Source organism: Astyanax mexicanus, chromosome 13 (assembly GCF_023375975.1).
Source record: "Astyanax mexicanus isolate ESR-SI-001 chromosome 13, AstMex3_surface, whole genome shotgun sequence".
Taxonomy (NCBI): Eukaryota; Metazoa; Chordata; class Actinopteri; order Characiformes; family Acestrorhamphidae; genus Astyanax; species Astyanax mexicanus.
The window spans coordinates 1,889,784-1,908,426 of NC_064420.1; the positions used below are offsets into that span (position 1 = coordinate 1,889,784).

Genomic DNA, 18,643 nt, shown 5'->3' on the forward strand with positions numbered 1-18,643 from the left:
CTCCAGCGTCCGGCCAGTCCTCCCAGTCCTCCCAGTGCTGCAGAACCTCCATACAGAGCTCATAGACCAGCAGCCCGGGCACGCGCTCGCTTTTACACAAGTTTTCGTGCAGCGCGTGCTGAGCAACACCTGCACGGATACTCCTTTAATTCGGTAAATGAGGTCCCGCCGCGCGTGGGACCGGGACACGCACTCCGCAAACTTCTGCCGAGCGCTTTTATTCTCCCCGGAGTTCGGGCTCCGCGCGCGGATCGGTACCGGAGCTGGGCGGACAGGAGAAAACATGGGCTCGAGGATAGGTGTCCGGAAAGTCTCAGGACTGCTCTTCTGGCTTTTAGTGAGCTCCTATATAGTTCAGGTAAGAAAGCAAAGCAAGCTTAAAACTTCTAACTTTTACTTCTAGTTCTACTTCTACTTTTATTTCTAAGTTACTTATATTCTACTTGTAGTCCATCTTCTATTTCTAGTCCAAGTTCTACTTTTAATCCTACTTCTTCTCCTTGTCCTACTTCTATACTACTTATTGTACTACTTCTATTCTACTTTCTCCTGCAACTTTCACATCAGCCTATTTATTCCATTAGCATGAGTTGGCTTTGCATTGTTGTTGTGCATAGAAAAAACAAAGACTTTAAGACTATCCATGACACGACTTTGCACAACTAAACTTGTTAGGTTAGCTACCAATTGCACTTTTCACTTTTCCTTATGTCTATCTAGTGCATGAGCTTCCCCCCAAAATAACTTTTTCTTTCTAAGTAAAGTTAGAAATGTATGTGCTATTCTGAAGTGAAAGTGGTGGTTAAGCCACACTGATTGAGTCTTACTACAACTTTTGCACAGATTTGATAGTAAAGCACTCAAAATCCAACTTTCACACAGTCCAGAAGACACACAAGCCTCCTCCACTTTCTTCCCAACAGTATCTGAGTGTACTCTGGTCTAATTTTGTCCACAGAAACAAGCTATTCATAGTCATAGTCTTGTTGGCGTCTCTTTGCCTGCAAAACTTTGCCTGATCAACTTTGGTTTCAAGTAGTATTGAGGTGTTAAACACCTGCAGAGGTGGCTGGAGCTCAACTTTAAGGAGCTACTAATGTTTAACAGAAAATTAAAGGGGTCTAAGATTGACCCTTGATACACACCACACACCACAATGACTGTATGCTATTCTCATAGTTTGATTTATTGCTAATTTTCTTGGGTATTAATGGTAGTATTTGTTGGTACAGTGTCTATTCATATACCTTTCATATTTAGTTTCTATGTTTTATGCATTGTTGACTGAAAGACAATATCCACTTTGGTTAAAACTCCTTCTATTTTTTTAAGAGATACTAATGTTAAATAGAAATTCAAAGGGGCCTCAGATTGACCCTTGATACACACCACATCGTTTTGTGTAGCTTTTAATGACTGTGTGGTCTTCTTATGTTGTAACTTATTAGCCTACTACTTTTCTTAAGTAACAGTCAATTGTCAACAGTCAATAGAAACTCAAAGGGGCCTGAGGTTGACCCTTGCTGCACGCCACATTACTTTGTTTAATGACTGTATAGTGTTCATATTGTGTGACTTATTACTAATTCTAATGGATAATAATGGAAGTTACTTTAACATATCAGTGAACAGGTCAGTGGACTGTATGAATTTGTTGGTAGAATGTAGGTAATCATAAAACCTCCTTTATTTTAAGGATTATTGGCTGCTTAACTTGTTCAGCTTTAGTTTTCAGCAATATTGAGATATTGAGGCTAAAAACCTTCAGAGGTTGTTGGTGCTTATTTTAAATTACCTACAACTTATATGATACAGTAGTTTCACATGTATTGATCTGTTTTTGTCATTAATACAGAAGTAAAATCAGTATCCCTGATGAAACAGCTTCCTCAGTTTTACTATTGTTTCAGAGACCACCAGAGCTCACACAATGGCATTGTAATTGGATTATCCGGAACCAAGGGCATCTGTTTTCCACATTACAAGACGGCTTTACTACTTTCCAGACAGCTCTTTTGATTCAATTGAGTTTTGGGGCGCTGGTTGCTCCCGGCAGTGCTGGTTTCCAGTAGGAATTTCAGGTCAAAGAGTATCAATCAGCCCCAACAAAACCCCAATAAAAACACTTTATGACCTTTTAGTTTACTGCCACAGTCAAGTGGCCCGACCCTCTGTGAACAATCAGTAGCCTGATAATTACCACTGTGTTCTTTACCATCTGTCACTTAAAGCCGTCAGTGATGGTTTAATTTCTGAATGTAAGTTTTGAGTGAATTTACTTTAATAGCCTAAAGCATTTAACAGTTTTAAGAGCAGTTTCACACAAAGGCGTTTAAATTATGCTGTTAGAATTTGCCTGTGTTGCAGTCTGTAGACTGTGTTGGAATCAGAAGTCTGTGTTGGAGCCTGTGTTGAAATCTGTGTGTTGGAGTCTGTAGCCTGTGTGTTGGAGTCTGTAGCCTGTGTGTTGGAGTCTGTAGCCTGTGTGTTGGAGTCTGTAGCCTGTGTGTCGGACCCTGTAGCCTGTGTTGGAATCTGAAGTCAGTGTGTCATAGCCTTTGTGTCAGAGCCTATGTGTTGGAGTCTGTAGAGTGTGTTGGAGTCTGGAGACTGTGTTGGAGCCTTTGTTAAAGTCTTTGTGTTGGACTCTGGAGTGTGTTGGCCCCTGTGTGTTTGAGCCTGTGTTTGACCCTGTGTTGGACCCTGTAGACTGTGTGTTGGAGCCCGTGTGATGAAGTCTAGAGTCTGATTTGGAATCTAGAGCCTGTGTCGGAGAGCCTGTGTCGGAGAGCCTGTGTCGGAGAGCCTGTGTCGGAGAGCCTGTGTCGGAGAGCCTGTGTCGGAGAGCCTGTGTCGGAGAGCCTGTGTCGGAGAGCCTGTGATCACTATTGTGACCATCAGTGTCTATTTTAGTTAGCTCTCTCTTCACATAGAGCTCCGCAAGTGTTCTCTGACTTCATCTGATGGTATGCTGCTGGGGATCGCATGGCCTGGATTCCTGCGGCCATATACAGCTCACTGCCGGGATGTTGTGACAAACAATTTTCTATTTTATTGCCCCTCACCTTGGCTTGGTTTGGGGGTCCACATTTCCCGCGTCTTGCGTAAGGATATAATATAGAGCGACTGTGCTGGTCTCCTCGGCTGGTCGTGTGATTGTGTGTGTTTTTAAATGGAGTGTAATTTAGAGGCTGGGAGATTACCAGCGCTCTTTTATATCTGTTCTGAGAGCTGCTTGTCGTCCTCATATGGTTTGAGTCATGCTCAGACGAACGAACGGCTGGGGAGTAGAAGCTTCTAATAGCCATTGTGTAAAGTAGGCTGAAAAATAGCATATAAATCTAACGTGACGTTTACACAGCTGAGTTTTATTTCATTCTGAATCATTTGAGAAGATTTAAACTGATGCTGACGAACACAGGCAGGTGTTGAATGGTGGTGTGTACTTTTTTCGTATGTTTAAGTTGCGTGGCCTGATGCAATCATTCTGGAAAGCCAATCATATGGAAAACACACAGCTCTCTGCATTTGTTTGCTCGGCAGTGAGGTGTGACTGAGGTTTGAGATTGAGGTCATTGAGGTTAACTGTCTCAGGCTAGGCCTGGGCTGTGCTTGTACAGGTACAGGTGCATCTCAAAACATTTAAATATCATCTGATAAGTTACTTTATTTCAGTAATTCAGTTTTCAGAAATCAATATTTGGTGGAATAATCCTTTTTTAAATCACAGTTTTTTTTAATGCATCTTGGCATCATGTTCTTCTCCACCAGTCTTACACACTGCTTTTGGATAACTTTATGCTGCTTTACTCCTGGTGCAAAAATTAATTCAAGCAGTTCAGTTTGGTTTGATGGCTTGTGATCATCCATCTTTTTAGAATCTTCCAGAGCTTTTAAATTTGGTAAAATCATAAAAAATCATCAATTTTAAGTGCTCTACTTTTTCAAAATATACAGTCATATGAATTTAATACTTTGAATGATTGAATAATTCCTAGTGCACGTCTTTATTACAGTGTGTGTTTCTGCAATTACTCAGCATGCCCTCTTTCAGTGTAGGTTAATAGAAGAAAAAGAAGAAAAAGAAGAAGAAGAAATGCACGGGTGCAGAAATAACATTAGGGCATGTCTGATCAGAGCGTAGCTATTTGCCCAAGGTTAGTTCTCTGGGTTCCTCCCCACAGTGTGCGATCAAATCCCCACATGTCCGTCCTCCATTCAGCCTGATGTGCGGTTACTGTGTGATGCATCTCTGCAGTTTTCTGAGGCTTTTATTGGATGTTGGGGGGCAAACTCCAAACACAGCTGTGTTTCGGCTGCTGGTGCTGCAGCTCCTGCAAGTGTGAACACGCGGTGCTACCTCACGGCCCTGCCTGGTGCCTCACACACTCGTCTTCCCACACACACACTCACACACACTCACCACCAGCAGCAGCCCCTTCCCAAAAAACACGGCCCACCTCTTAGAAACACACGCTGCCAAAGCCCATTATGTCACATTGAGTCATGCTAGCATGGCTGGGGGGGGTAATTCAGCCAATCAGATCGCAGGAAAAGGGAAAAAGTTGCTCTGTGGTTGGGTGTGTGCAACTGGGGAAGAACTGCAAAGACCAAATCTGTCTCTAAAACTTCTAAAACCTCTGAACATACTGTTCAATATACTGTAACAGTTATCAGAATCATAGCAAAACCTTGTTTCTGTGAAAGTTTTGTATTATTCCTTTAATCCTGATATGCTGTGGCACTGTTTTAAACTCAGCATTTATTATGTATTGTACAGATTCAATCCTCCAATGCAACAAGAACAATTACAGAACTTTACACTTCTTATGTACAGTACTGTAACAATTCAAACCTTGCGTGCTGTAACTCTGTTTCAAGTTTTGTACTTTTGCTATATTGTAGAGATTCAACCCTTAGTTCTGTAGCTGTTTCAAACTTTACATTTAGTATGACTGTAGAGATTCAATTCTTATGTTCTGTAATTCAATGCTTATGTTCTGTAGCCCTGTTTCAAACTTTACATTTAGTATGACTGTAGAGATTCAATTCTTATGTTCTGTAGCTCTGTTTCAAACGTTACATTTAGTATAACTGTATGATTCAATGCTTATGTTCTGTAGCCCTGTTTCAAACTTTACATTTAGTATGACTGTAGAGATTCAATCCTTAGTTCTGTAGCCCTGTTTCAAACGTTACATTTAGTATAACTGTATGATTCAATGCTTATGTTCTGTAGCCCTGTTTCAAACTTTACATGTAGTATGACTGTAGAGATTCAATCCTTAGTTCTGTAGCCCTGTTTCACACTTTACATTTAGTATAACTGTATGATTCAATGCTTATGTTCTGTAGCCCTGTTTCAAACGTTACATTTAGTTTGACTATAGAGATTCAAACCTTACAATGCTAACTGGAACTGTTTCTTTAGAGAATCAATCCTTCCATGCAAAAAGAGTTTGGAGATACAAATCCTACATGTACAGGTTCAAAGTTTATACATTCAATTACCTATGGAATTGTGTACATTTTATATGCTCTGTTTTGTGCTTTATAGATTCAAACCTTACTTGCTGTGGCATGATTTCTTTCTTCAATTGCATCTCTTGAAAATACAGATTATTGTTAATAATCATCACATTTTAGTCAGCAGTGCTTAAAAACCTCTCTAGAACATCAGTAATTGGCCCTGCAGTAACGGGAAATGTTTGTTAGTGGTTATTTTGGCTGGTTCTGAGATCAGTGTGAATGCAGCCTCTGTAATCCACAGCATGCCGTTCAGTTTCCACCAAACTCCGTCGAGTCTCGGCATGTCTGAAATGAAATTCAGCGCTCAGCTGGGGCTGCGTATTCTCTGAGAGTAATATTAAACCATTAACAGACAGCTTATCACGGGTGAGACACGGCGGGAAAGGTAATGGAAAGGAATTTTTGTGCCCTCGGGTCATATTGTTATACAAGCAAAAGGAAAGTAGATTACATGCATTAAAATGTACATATTCTCCTCTGTTTCTCAGGCCTTCAGGCTTCAGTATTTTGTAAAATGTTGAAGCTGTTTAGTCTGTTTTTTTTAGTGTTCCCCAGGGGAAGCCACCAGACATAACAATTCATTCTTATTCTTTATTTTTAACAGTATTGCGCAACAGTGTCTGAACTATTAACTTAAACTATTAACCTGGGGCATTAACCATTTTAAAAAACAGGATTAAAGGTTAAAGGCTTTGTTCACACTGCAAGTAAAAGTGGCTCAAGTTGTGAATGTCAAATACACGCTGAGTTTTTAAATTCAGATTTAAAACACTTTTGGATGTGGTATTGAAATCCAGTTCTTACCCAACATGTGTGAGATGCAACAAAGTAAAAAAAAAAAAAGTTACAGACTTTTTTTTTTGCAGTATTTTCTTTTATTTTGCCACTTTTTCACCACTGAATAACTAAAATATTGTAAATATGTTTCATCCTGTAAGCAAGAAAAAGATACTTTTGAAAATATTAATTGAACTCAATTCAATAAGCAGACATTCCAACAAAGCACAATACATCAATACATTTACATTTACCTCAGCAGTGCTACTCAAGTCACGTGTGAGTGAAAAGTTTGGTAAGGCTATGTTACCTCCACTAACGTTACTTTCCTAACCCCAGACTAGCTACAACACTGATAGTAGGAAACTAATTCGAAGTGTAAAAAAAAGCGATGCCAGGATTCATTTAATTTAGTTTTCATTTAATTTATACAAGTGTAAAAATGAACCTGCCGTTTGTCTCCAACACACCTCCAATGAAATTAGCCAGAAAGTAAACCTTGGGAAAATGGGCTCTCTGTTGGCGTAGCTTCAGCGTTTGCAGTGGCTCTTGCTCTCTAAGTGTTCACCAGCAGTGCTCTTTGCCTGCTGAGATCCACTCGAGACGCTTCAGATAAGGCCAGCAGAGCCACCCGGAAGCCTGGTGAACATTAGCGTCTCAACAGCCCCCTGTTCTCAGAGCGTAGTGGCTGAGGGGTCCTACCAGCAGGGTTCAGACAGCTTCTGTTACTCAGAGGTGTGTGATGATAATGCTGTGTGTTGGGCTGCAGGTGAGGGTGTGGTTATGCTAAAGGTAAGATCAGGTGATTATAGGACTCCTATAATCTTGCTTCTAAGCAGCCATAAAAGTGTTTCTATTCTAGGAATGGGCAATATGGCCCTAAAATAGTATCACAATATTTCATAGTATTTTTGCGAAAACAATACTTTTGTCAATATGACATAATACTGAAATAAAAAATATATATTTTAAGATTACACTACTGCACAAAATTAAAAAAAAGTTTATTATTGCTTACGATATGATATGGCACACCCCTAACTGAGATATTAAAACAAATACAAGAATTTTATCAGATTTGTAACAGAAATCAATGATCCAGAATGTCATGATACTAATAAAAATAATAATAATGCACTCTCTAGTCTCTAGTAGATATATAATGGGAAATGAGAACAGTGTAATTTTTTTGTAATTTGCTAAAAAATATATATATATATATATATATATATATATATATATATATATATATATATATATATATATATATATATATTAGTACCCTGATGTGATTCCTATACATTGTAGATGTTTTAAGAAGAGCTCATCATATTCCAATATTCTCTGTCTTGCGTAATCAATCAAAAAGATGGTAAAATCCTGTTTTTTTATATACCGTATTTATTTTTTATTTCAATACCATGTTATTCACATGCTTCCTAATGTACAGAACACATTAAGGAGGCACTAAACTGTAAACCGTATTTTTTTACTTAATAGTTGAACGCAATATATAATATAATATTAATCAACTATCTGCTCTCCCATCTGCTCTCCCATCTGCCCCGCCCCTAAACCCATACATCACTTAGTGCCCCTCCTCAACTACTCCTCCCATTTTTTTTTTTTTTTAATATAAGGATTCTTCAAATTTGAGCTAAAGGAGGAGTCAGCTGAAATCAGGGGTGTTATTCAGCCTTTAACTGGCTACGCTAGGAGGGGTTAATCCTTGGTATCTTCTGTATCCTGAGTTATAAGGAGAGGAAGTAGCTTCAAGCAGCTCTGATACAGGCTGATTCCGCTTAGCTCTGCAGCTTCAGCTTCATCGGGGGGAAAAAGAAAGGCTGAATCTGCTGATTCATCATCCTGTTACAGAGCTAAAGTCCGAAATTATCTGTGTGACGAGGGAAAGCACACTTCCCCACCCCCCCGCTTCACCCGACGCAGAGTTTACTCAGGCTTTCCTGTGGGCCTTCAAGACAAAGAGCAGGAGCCAAGCCCGCACACTGCAGCTGTGTCCTGTATCTCGTGTTCCCCTCACAGCCACGCTAATTCCATTTATATAACATGCAGGCTACGCAGGCTGCGCTGAAACGGCAGATGTTCCAAATTTGTACCAAAAGTGTAATTTAGTAGCTGGATTTAATGTGATAAAGTGAAAATAAGCAAAGAATCACCAAAGCTTTGGGCTCCAATCACCTCCTGTCCCAGCTGTTAGCCTGATAGCCATGCTAATTACAGTTGGATCATTGTTTAGGCTTTGAAAGTGAACTTTAGAGAAGAGTAAAGTAAGGATTCATAATTTTGTTGGCTCAAAGAAAAAAAAATATGTTCATAAATTAAACAAAATAACGTAAAATGACATACGCAAAATAGACAAGACAATAATCAATGCATTCGTTATTTTGTTAGACCAAAAGCTAAAAGTTGGTTGGTTGGTTGGGTGGTTGGTTAGGAGGTTGAGTGGTTGGTTGGGTGGTTGGTTAGGAGGTTGAGTGGTTGGTTAGTTGGTGGGGTGGTTGGTTAGGAGGTTGAGTGGTTGGTTGGTTGGTGGGGTGGTTGTTTAGGAGGTTGAGTGGTTGGTTGGTTGGTGGGGTGGTTGGTTAGGAGGTTGAGTGGTTGGTGGTGTGGTTGGTTAGGAGGTTGAGTGCTTGTTTGGTTGGAGGGTTGGTTGTGTGGTTGAGTGGTTGGGTGGCTGGTTGGTTAGGTAATTAGGTGGTTGGTTTGGTTGGTTAATAGATTCCAACACCATCATAACTTTAAACAAAAAATAAACACAATGAACAGAGAGAAAGAAATACATAAAAATATATAATATACAATAATCTAAAGAGTCCAGCAGAAGAGGTATTGCACATTATTATTGCACTCTGTTTTAAAAAAAAAATATTGCACATAGTCAAATATGTCTATATCAAATATATGATACAGTAAACAAAAATAAAGAAAAATACAGGGTGGTATTATACTGTAGCTTCAAGCCCACATGCTCAGTTCAGTGGCGTATCAGGTTTTAAAGTGCACCCTCGGCCCTGAACATTAACGCCAACATGTTCAAACTGGAAATGATTCATTTACTAGGGAGCCACCTGCTTCTACAGCAGCCAAAACCACATCCCACACTGTGCAGATTTCATTCTCTTATTTATATTTGAATGACAAAAAAATAAGGAATTAATCTGCGCAGCTGCAATATTTTCCATGTACGATGTGCTTTTTTCCTCCTACTACTGACTGCAGCTCTCGCTCTGTCCAAGCCTGTCCGCCTCATGGAAAAAAGGCATCATCTGAAGATTTTTACAGTGCAGAAGCTGTGGAATAATGTAACAGTGGAGCAGTGGAGCAGTGAGGGTTTGATGGGTGTTAGCTAGCAGTGTGTTGCTTTTATTGGATTACATGACAGATTACCTTAAAGCATCAAAACTTACACAGAAACACAGCTGCTCTTACTGCTTTATTATCATTAGCGTTAGCAGTGGGAATCACAGGGCATCTTATGATACAATATTATTACAATACAATTCTCTACGATACTCACAGCATCTGTTAGTGTTACTGAAGAGGATAAAATAAACAAATACGAGGAATTATGGATTTATTGGTGTCAGTTTCAATATACAACAAACAAAGTGTTTGTTGTGTCTCTTTAATACACAAACACTTGACTGCAACTCTTCCAAGTGTGGAATAATTACTTTAATGCTGTAAAACATTCATAAACTACCATATTTAAGCATATTTTTCAGACTATATTTTTAAATATTTTTAACACTAACATTTTTTTTCTTTACTTTTCTCAAAAATCGACAGTGTGCCTTGTAACGTTACAGGAAACGTTAAAGCTCATTTTAAACTTTTAGTTTCTAATCACCATTTTTTTTATTTCTTTTTTTCTTATTTCTTTTTTATTTGTTATTATTAATTTTTTTTTATTCAATTTTTTTAAATCTTCTTTCTTATGTTCTTATGTTCTATTATTTATTTTATCATTTTGTATCATTCTTAACATTTTACTTTATTTTTTACTTTTACTATTATCTTTTTATTTATTTTTATTAATTTTATGAATCCTTTACTTTTTATGTCAATTTGTTTTTTATGGTATTTTAGGATTTTCTGTTTTACATTTATATTTTATTCATATATTTATTTAATGTTGATTTTAAAATTAGTACTTCTTTTATTTATTTAGTATTTTATTCCTTTTTATTCCTTCTAATTCTAATTCATTATTAAATATTTTCAATAGCTTTGATGCTGTAATTGCTCGGTAACATCGTAAATGAGGGTCACCCTCAATGTTTTTTCTCGAGTGAAAATAAAGCTTGATTGATTGATTGATTATCTGGTGCGCCTTATAGTATTAATTCTGGTTTTGTTTACTGACCTCAAACAATTTTTTTGTGAAGGCAGGAGCGGTGGAATAGAGAAAGGTATGGATTCACAGTTTGATAAGGAAGGAATGCAGATTGTTATATCTTTTTCTCTCTCACTGTGTGTGTGTGTGTGTGTGTGTGTGTGTGTGTGTCTGTCTGTCTGAGAGCCTTGGCAGATTCTATTCACCCGCTTCACATTGTGCCGCCAGCCGTCGCTATTGTGGCTGCCTGTCAGACTCACTTCCCAGACCCGGTCACGGTGTTAAACACAGTCCGTTCCAGTTCATTCCTGCAACAAAGTGTTTGGAGGGCTGTATCAGATACACACCTTCATATTGGAACATTCAGTCTGTGTAGGATCGGTCTCAGAATAAGAGAAAATTGAGTATTAGAACATAAACCTTAAAAAAACTCCCTTAAACTGCAATGCCAGTAGATCAGTGTCCTTCTGTCTTCATTACGTACATTATCATTATTATGATTTACTGCTTTTCTAAAGCTAGAGTGATCCTGTTACGAGATCATGAATACTCATGGGATCACAGCTGCAATATTTGGCCAGATGCTGTCGATAGCACTTTTAAAGTGTAAGCAGACAGCACTGTGCTCAAATATTAATTCATGAATCCATTTCAAATGCATTCAAATCATATTCCATCAAATTCCAATCACTTCCATGACCACAGATGTATAAAAGCAGCAGCTAGCAAATATACTTCTTTTTAAAGTTCTCTTTCGAGAACTCACTGGTCACTCCATCGGCAGAAGCAAGAAGCCTCGGTGTAGTAATGGATGTCCAGTTATCGTTCTCGAGCCATATTGCAAATCTGACTCGGTCATGCAGATTTCTCCTGTACAACATCCGAAGAATTCGACCGTTTCTGTCTCAGGATGCCACTCAGGTGCTTGTGCAGTCTCTTGTCATCTCAAGACTTGACTACTGCAACTCTCTACTGGCTGGTCTTCCACTGCGAGCCACCAAACCACTACAGTTAATTCAGAATCAGCTGCAGCACGACTCGTCTTCAATCTTACGAAGTTCAGTCATGTGACTCCTTTGCTGCGTTCCCTCCACTGGCTTCCTGTTGCCGCCCGCATCCGATTCAAAACCCTGACGCTGGCCTACAAGGCAAAAAACGGACCAGCACCTTCATACCTGATGGCGATGGTCAAAGCCAGATCTGCACCAAGAGCTCTTAGAGCTTCCAGTACGGCTCGGCTCGAACCTCCATCACTCAAAACACACAGAAAACAGACATCCAGACTCTTCTCTGTGCTGCACCAAGGTGGTGGAATGAACTTCCACTGGATGTCAGAACAGCAGAGTCACTCGCCGTCTTCAAACGTCGACTGAAGACACATCTTTTCAAAGAGTTCCTAAACTAATAATAAAAAAAATAAAAAAAAGGTTCCTAGGGTTCTTAACATGATTAAGCTCTATGTATCTCTTGATCCTAGTCTACAAACTAGCTTTGGATAACTTAAGTAACTTTGAAGCACTGTTGTAAGTCGCTCTGGATAAGGGCGTCTGCTAAATACCATAAATGTAAATGTAAATGTAATTGCTTTTTAACTGCTGATAAAGTGCAGTTTAATCTGATATATTAGCCAGAAAATATACAGATATGAACAAACGCTGTCTCTGCTGCTCCTACATGCTGTTTACACACTAAGCACGGTCTGTGCAGCGTGCACTGCTCACATCTGCAACTCAACTTTGCACGTCAACTCCGTTTCATGCATCTGCGCTGCACGTCCCGTTGAAAACATTAAATGCGGAGTAAACGCATTTTGGTGCATTTACCTTTGTGCCTGTGTGAAACTAAACCAAACAGAGGGAGAAACGCTCCACCCAAACAAACTGATCAACTGATCCGGACCATAGAAACTTTTACAACTAAAGGTGTAAAAAATCTATTTTATACTCAGCTAATTATGTTCTAATTCAGAAATCCTTACAACCAAGCAGAGATGTTTATAATAAGGTAAAAAAAGTTTCCTCTATATAATTTATCATGCATTATTTATTCCAGTGCCCCACGTCCACGGCTTTATCTCCCCTCAAACATATAAGTATATATTAATATTTGAATTGACACCACTAATATGAATATGATTACATTTTACATTGCTTACATTTAATATATTATGTAAATTTAAATATCCACTATAAAAAGAAGTACCACACTGTAAAACATTTCAAGTTGGTTAAACTCAGCAACATAAGTTCCCCTGCTGCCTTAAAAAGCTGAGTTAACTCAACTTGATAAAAACATTTGTATCAAGATTCAAAGAGTTTATTGTCATATGTACAGTACAGAAACGGGTTTCAGTGTACAATGAAATTCTTTCTTTGCTCTTCGCCAAGAATGCCAAATAGAAGATAGAAAAAGTGCAAAAAAAAAAATACAATAAGGTTATAAATATTAAACTAATTGTCAAAGACATAAAAAAAATAAAAGTTACTTAAGCAAAGAAATGTATAAAAAAAGTGCAAGTGTGAAATAATGCAGTTATGGACATTAACTATATATATTAAAAAAAGATTAACAGTAAAGTGACAGCTGCAATGTAAACATGTTGAAGTAAAGTGCAGGGTCATTCCTTAGGTGTGTTCAAGAGTCTGATGGCCGTGGGGAAGAAACTGTTCTTTAACCTGGTGGTCTTGCATTTTATCAACTCAAGATGTTAAGTTAAAAAGTTTTTCAAATACTCGTTACTTATTGTTTCAACTTGATGCGCTGAGTTAAAACAACTCAAGTCAAGTCAAGTCAAGTCAGCTTTATTTATAAAGCACATTTAAAAGACACAAAGTGCCGACCAAAGTGCTGTACAATAAGATCAAATAACACAACCTAATTTAAAAACCAAGATAGACCAAGACAGAACAACAACTAACATCATCAAACTCCGCTCAGGATCCAAATGCCTGAGAGAACAAATAGGTTTTCAAATTAGACTTAAAAATATCCACTGTGGCCGATTCTTTTATAAAAAGTGGAAGATTATTCCAAAGTCTTGGAGCGGCTATAGAAAACGCCCGGTCACCTTTGAATTTCAGCCGAGACCGAGGAACATCTAGACACAACTGGTTGGAGGAGCGTAAAACACGAGGGGTCGAGCGAAGGAAAAGGAGGTCAGAAATGTAACTCGGAGCCAAACCATGAAGAGCTTTAAAAACAAACAATAAAACTTTGAAATCCACTCAAGTGTTTAAATTAATAACATTAGTTCTTCTGACTAAAACACAGAATTACTTTTTGGAGTGTTGGTGACTCACGCCGCACTCAAGGAGTCCGAAGATAGGCGTGTCCCTCCGCAGCTGAAAGTAATCCCCTTTAGTTTTTTGCTCCTTGTTATTATTAACTGCTATGCGTCGGTTAAAAAGTGTTTAGCCCAATGCGCCCACGGTTTTAAAGTTGTAAAAAGTACTCCAGTCTTTTCTAACTTGCTGCCTATCACTCTACCTCTCTGCATTTTCAAATCTTCACACTTTCATTTTTTTTAACCAATAACTTAAAAACGTAAGTTGAATAAACTTGGGTAAATGTGAATAACTCACAGGAAGTTAAGACAATATGTTATTTTAAGTTATTTTTATGTAAAACGAAGGAACTTGAGTTCAATATACTAAACTTGTCATGGCAATTGGAATTGAAAAGAACAAATAAGTTCACATAACTTAATGTGGCTGTAGTGTTTTACAGTGCAGTAAATTATGTTCTTTCACTGCGTTTATCCAAATAAAGCCTTAAAAAATGGAACACTGTATACATCAGAATTTTTATGGTTTAGGCTACATGTAAAGTACATGTAAAGTCAATTGGTATTGGTGATGGTACTTAGTATCGGCATATTCTTGAAAATCTGGCATCTGTTTTTGGTGTCGTAAGTGAAAAAGTGGTGTCTGAGCAAACCCTATTGATTATAAATGACATTTTTACGTTTTTTTAAGATTACGCTTTGCTCTGTAGTGGAAAGTTACCCACAGAAATGTTCCAGTAGAATATAATTCAGAGCTGTGTAGAAGTGTGGGCTCTTTAGTTTTAGCTCTAATTTAGGGATGGCCCTGTGCGAGGCAGCCTGCACTGGCTTTGGCTTGTGACAGAGCTGACATTTTTGTGGCTTCCAGAGTAAAGTGGCTGTGTGCAATTTTGTCTCCACCCACACAACATGTTGACTTTTTGGGGCGAAGCAGAGTTTTTTGCTCACTTGGTTTGAGAACTGCGTCTTGCCTTGATTCTTCCATATCAGAAGTGATGAAACGAAAAAAGTGGAGGTGGATTCTGTTGTTTAGTCTTTAGCTTCAGTAATTACCAGCCTGAAAGGTCTAGTTTGGCCATTATATAATTAGGTAATTAGGTAGGAGGCCAATATATATGATATTTTCTGTAGTACTGTAGTATAAAATGATATAAAAGGATGTGTAGTCAGATATTAAGGAACATGCAAAGTTTTATCATTGGCAGCATCTCTTGTCTGCAGAGTTTCAGCCTATACTGTATGTCCAGAACAGAGTAGAAATTTGATTGTGTTTTTCCCAAGTCCTAAACATACACCTTGGGTTGCCAGGAATGGAACACCATAGCAGCCAAACACAGTATGTTGAGTCTTAACGTCCTTTTAAAAAGCGCTAAACAGCAAAGACGGAGTAAAACAACAGTCAATTTTGGCGATGCATTTAATAAATAGAGGCAGCTTAGAGCCCAGAAGGACTACAAGACGAATGCTAAACTGGCAATATAATTATTTTCTGAACAGGTGAGCACTGAGCTTCAGCTGAGGCTAGCTAATTTATTAGCTAGCTAGATAATTGGCATCGCAACTGTTAGATAATAAGGGTTGGCATTTCAACATTCAAGTCTCACATTTATGTGCTGGCTAGCACAATCATGCTGCAACAAGTTAGCAAGAACTGCTACTCTACTGCTAACTCTCAGTCCCAATGAAGTTTTACCAACTCTGCAATAACCAGAATAACAGAATATTCGACAGAACCGAAAAATAAAACCACTCTCTATTGACTCAGTTAAGCTAGGAATTTGATTCTACAATATGTTGCACTTGTTTGTATAAATTTAAATTCTTCAACCTGGCAACCTATGAGTTTTTTTTAGTGCTAAGTAGTGTAAGATATGCTAACAAAAGAGAAATCCTTTTTATACGCTTGACCTTAATTTATTTTCTTAAGTCTAATGCAGGGCTAATTCCACTTTTGCCAGGATGTTATCCGTAGTCTTAATGTGTCTCCAGTTAAGTGCCCCGAAAGATAAACCTCGTAACTTGTCAGCGAGTGTTGTAGTGTTGAAAAACAACCTTTCACGAGCTGCAGTGTTTCAAAACTAGAGCTTCTTAATCACCCTGGACGCGGTCTTTATAACCACCTAAAGCTTCCCGCCAACTCTGAGCAATTACCCTTTTAAATCGGCTAATTAAACAGCCTTCCAGCACTGATTTATGGCGAGCTGAAAGACCTGCCAGCGAACAACAGCTTCTCAGCAGCCTGAGGAGACTTCCCCACCTCATGGCCTCGGTTCTCCTGCTGGGCTGCCACCGTAGTCTTGACAGGGCCACAAAGGGACGTTGTCAGGAGCGCACCGGGGTTGAGGTCTGCGGCCAAATTCCTTGGCACGGGTGCAAAACCTGCCCCTGGGCTCATGTTCTTCACTGCGGCTGGCTGTTTTGTGGGGTTCCCTAGTGCTTGAATAATATGAGAACTTGCAGCGTGGAGATTTAGCCAGATAACAGAAGAATGGCCGCGGTTTTGTTTTGGCCCTGCGAGCCGGCGAGACGGGGACAAAGTTTTTATAGCCACACCGACCCAGTGGCTACTGGCTATCGAGGTGCCTGTGAATGTCTAGTCAGCACAATCCGGCCTTCACCTCTCGCTCAGAGGAATTTCGGTAATTGACCTGAACTTGCTCTCATTTCTACTGTATGGAATCTCTTGTTGAATGCAAAACTGAATCTGAAATTAAAAGTTTCCGTCCAAATATACAGCAAAAACTCAATTTGTGCATGATTTTCCCTTTCTGATTTAATACAATACATGAAGCGAACTGGCAACATCCTACGAAATAATCACTGTCAAGCATAGGGAGGTATATATGTATAAACAACTCTGGAAAAAAATTAAGAGACTACTTTAGTGACTGAATCAGTTTCTCTGATTTTGCTATTCATAGGTTTATGTTTGAGTAAAATGAACATGGTTGTTTTATTCTATAAGAATAATAATGCAAAGCAAACAAGTTCATATTCATAAAGAGTTTTAAGAGTTCAGAAATCAATATTCAATAACCATGTTTTTTTTTAATCACAGTTTTTTTTCATGCACCTTGGCATCCTGTTCTCCTCCACCTGCACCAGTCTTACACACTGCTTTTGGATAACTTTATGCTTTACACTCCTGGTTTGATGGCTTGTGATCATCCATCTTCCTCTTGATTATATTCCAGAGGTTTTCAATTTGGTAAAATCAAAGAAACTCATCATTTTCAAGTGGTCTCTTATTTTTTTCAGAGCTGTATATGTATTACAAATAGCATTTTGAATAATAGCAAACTCTGTGAAAGGCAACACAGTGAGCTCTTTACACTGTAGAGTGTGATCGTGTGACATAATAAGGCTGGAGGTAGAGCGGGGCAGAGTGAGGCAGAGGTCCACACTGAATGCATACTCCAAACTACTTCTTATCCTGGAAAAAATTAAGGCAGCCTAAAGTCACTAAAGTCTAGTGATGGACAGTTTAAATTAATTTAGCATCTTTACAGAATGAATAGAACAGAAGCAGGGGGCTACCTGTATCTCAGTTACTGCTGAAGCTCAGCAGCTCCTGGGTACGTGACTGAACGTGATTAGTGGCCTGGAGTCTGGTTAGAGTTGGTTCTGTAGACACTGGGCTAGTCTGGCCGGGGGTTTTCACACGGCCGCGCCGGTGTCTCCTCGCGTCTGTAATTACCTCATAGGAAATGCAGAGCTGCACATCTGCTTGTGATGAATGGGCAGGTAGGGCCCCTCGCTTTCTTCTTTCCCTGTACAAATCCTCCTGGCATGCAGATGTCGAGGTTAGGGGCGTGTCTGTGTGTCAGTGCACCTTCAAATTATACCTTACAGAGGAGAGAGAAGCAGGTGAGTGTCCTGCTATAAGAGGCCAGGAGACAGTGGAACTGTCACTGCAGGTTGTGTTATTTTAATATTAAAATTTGAATATCATTGGAATGTTTCTTAATTTTAGTACATATATATATATATATTGTTGATTATGATTATGGATTACAACCAATGAAAACCCAAAATTCAGTGTCTCGGAAAATTTGAATATCATACAAGACTAATAAGTACTTTTGGCAGTGTGGGTAGTGTGCAAAGTCCTGCTGGAAAATGAAATCTGCATCTCTATAAAAGTTGTCAGCAGAGGGAAGTGCACCATTCAGTTTCAATTTCTCCCAAATTCCAAATAAAAATATTGCCATTTAGAGAATGTATTTGCAGAAAATGAGAAATGGCTGAAATAACAAAAAAGATGCAGAGCTTTCAGACCTCAAATAATGCAAAGAAAACAAGTTCATATTCATAAAGTATTTTAAGAGTTCAGAAGTAATCAATATTTGGTGGAATAGCCCTGTTTTATCACAGTTTCAGTTCATGCATCTTGGCATCTCATGTTCTCCTCCACCAGTCTTACACACTGCTTTTGGATAACTTTATGCTGCTTTACTCCTGGTGCAAAAATTCAAGCAGTTCAGTTTGGTGGTTTGATGGCTTGTGCTCATCCATCTTCCTCTTGATTATATTCCAGAGGCTTTTAATTTGGTAAAATCAAAGAAACACATAATTTTTAAGTGGTATCTTATTATTTTTTTTCCAGAGCTTTATATCAATACTGAATTATCGTCCATCCCTAGCACTCAATCATTCTCTGTTCAGCTGTCTGGAAGGATCATTTATACCCTAAAAAT

General features: G+C 38.7%; 1 protein-coding gene across 9 annotated transcripts in view; it reads left to right on the plus strand.

Annotated features, from left to right (window-relative positions):
* The window catches only part of hspg2 (heparan sulfate proteoglycan 2), a 159,934-nt gene continuing 141,291 nt past the window's right edge, over positions 1-18,643 (plus strand). For 8 of the 9 annotated variants that reach the window (XM_022677111.2, XM_049462688.1, XM_049486523.1 and 5 more), the window contains exon 1: positions 1-358. In XM_022677111.2, coding sequence (XP_022532832.2) covers positions 158-358 — 201 coding nt within the window. In that variant the 5' untranslated portion in view covers positions 1-157. The remainder of the gene's footprint in view (positions 359-18,643) is intronic. The other variant, XM_049462689.1, reaches the window with a different exon arrangement.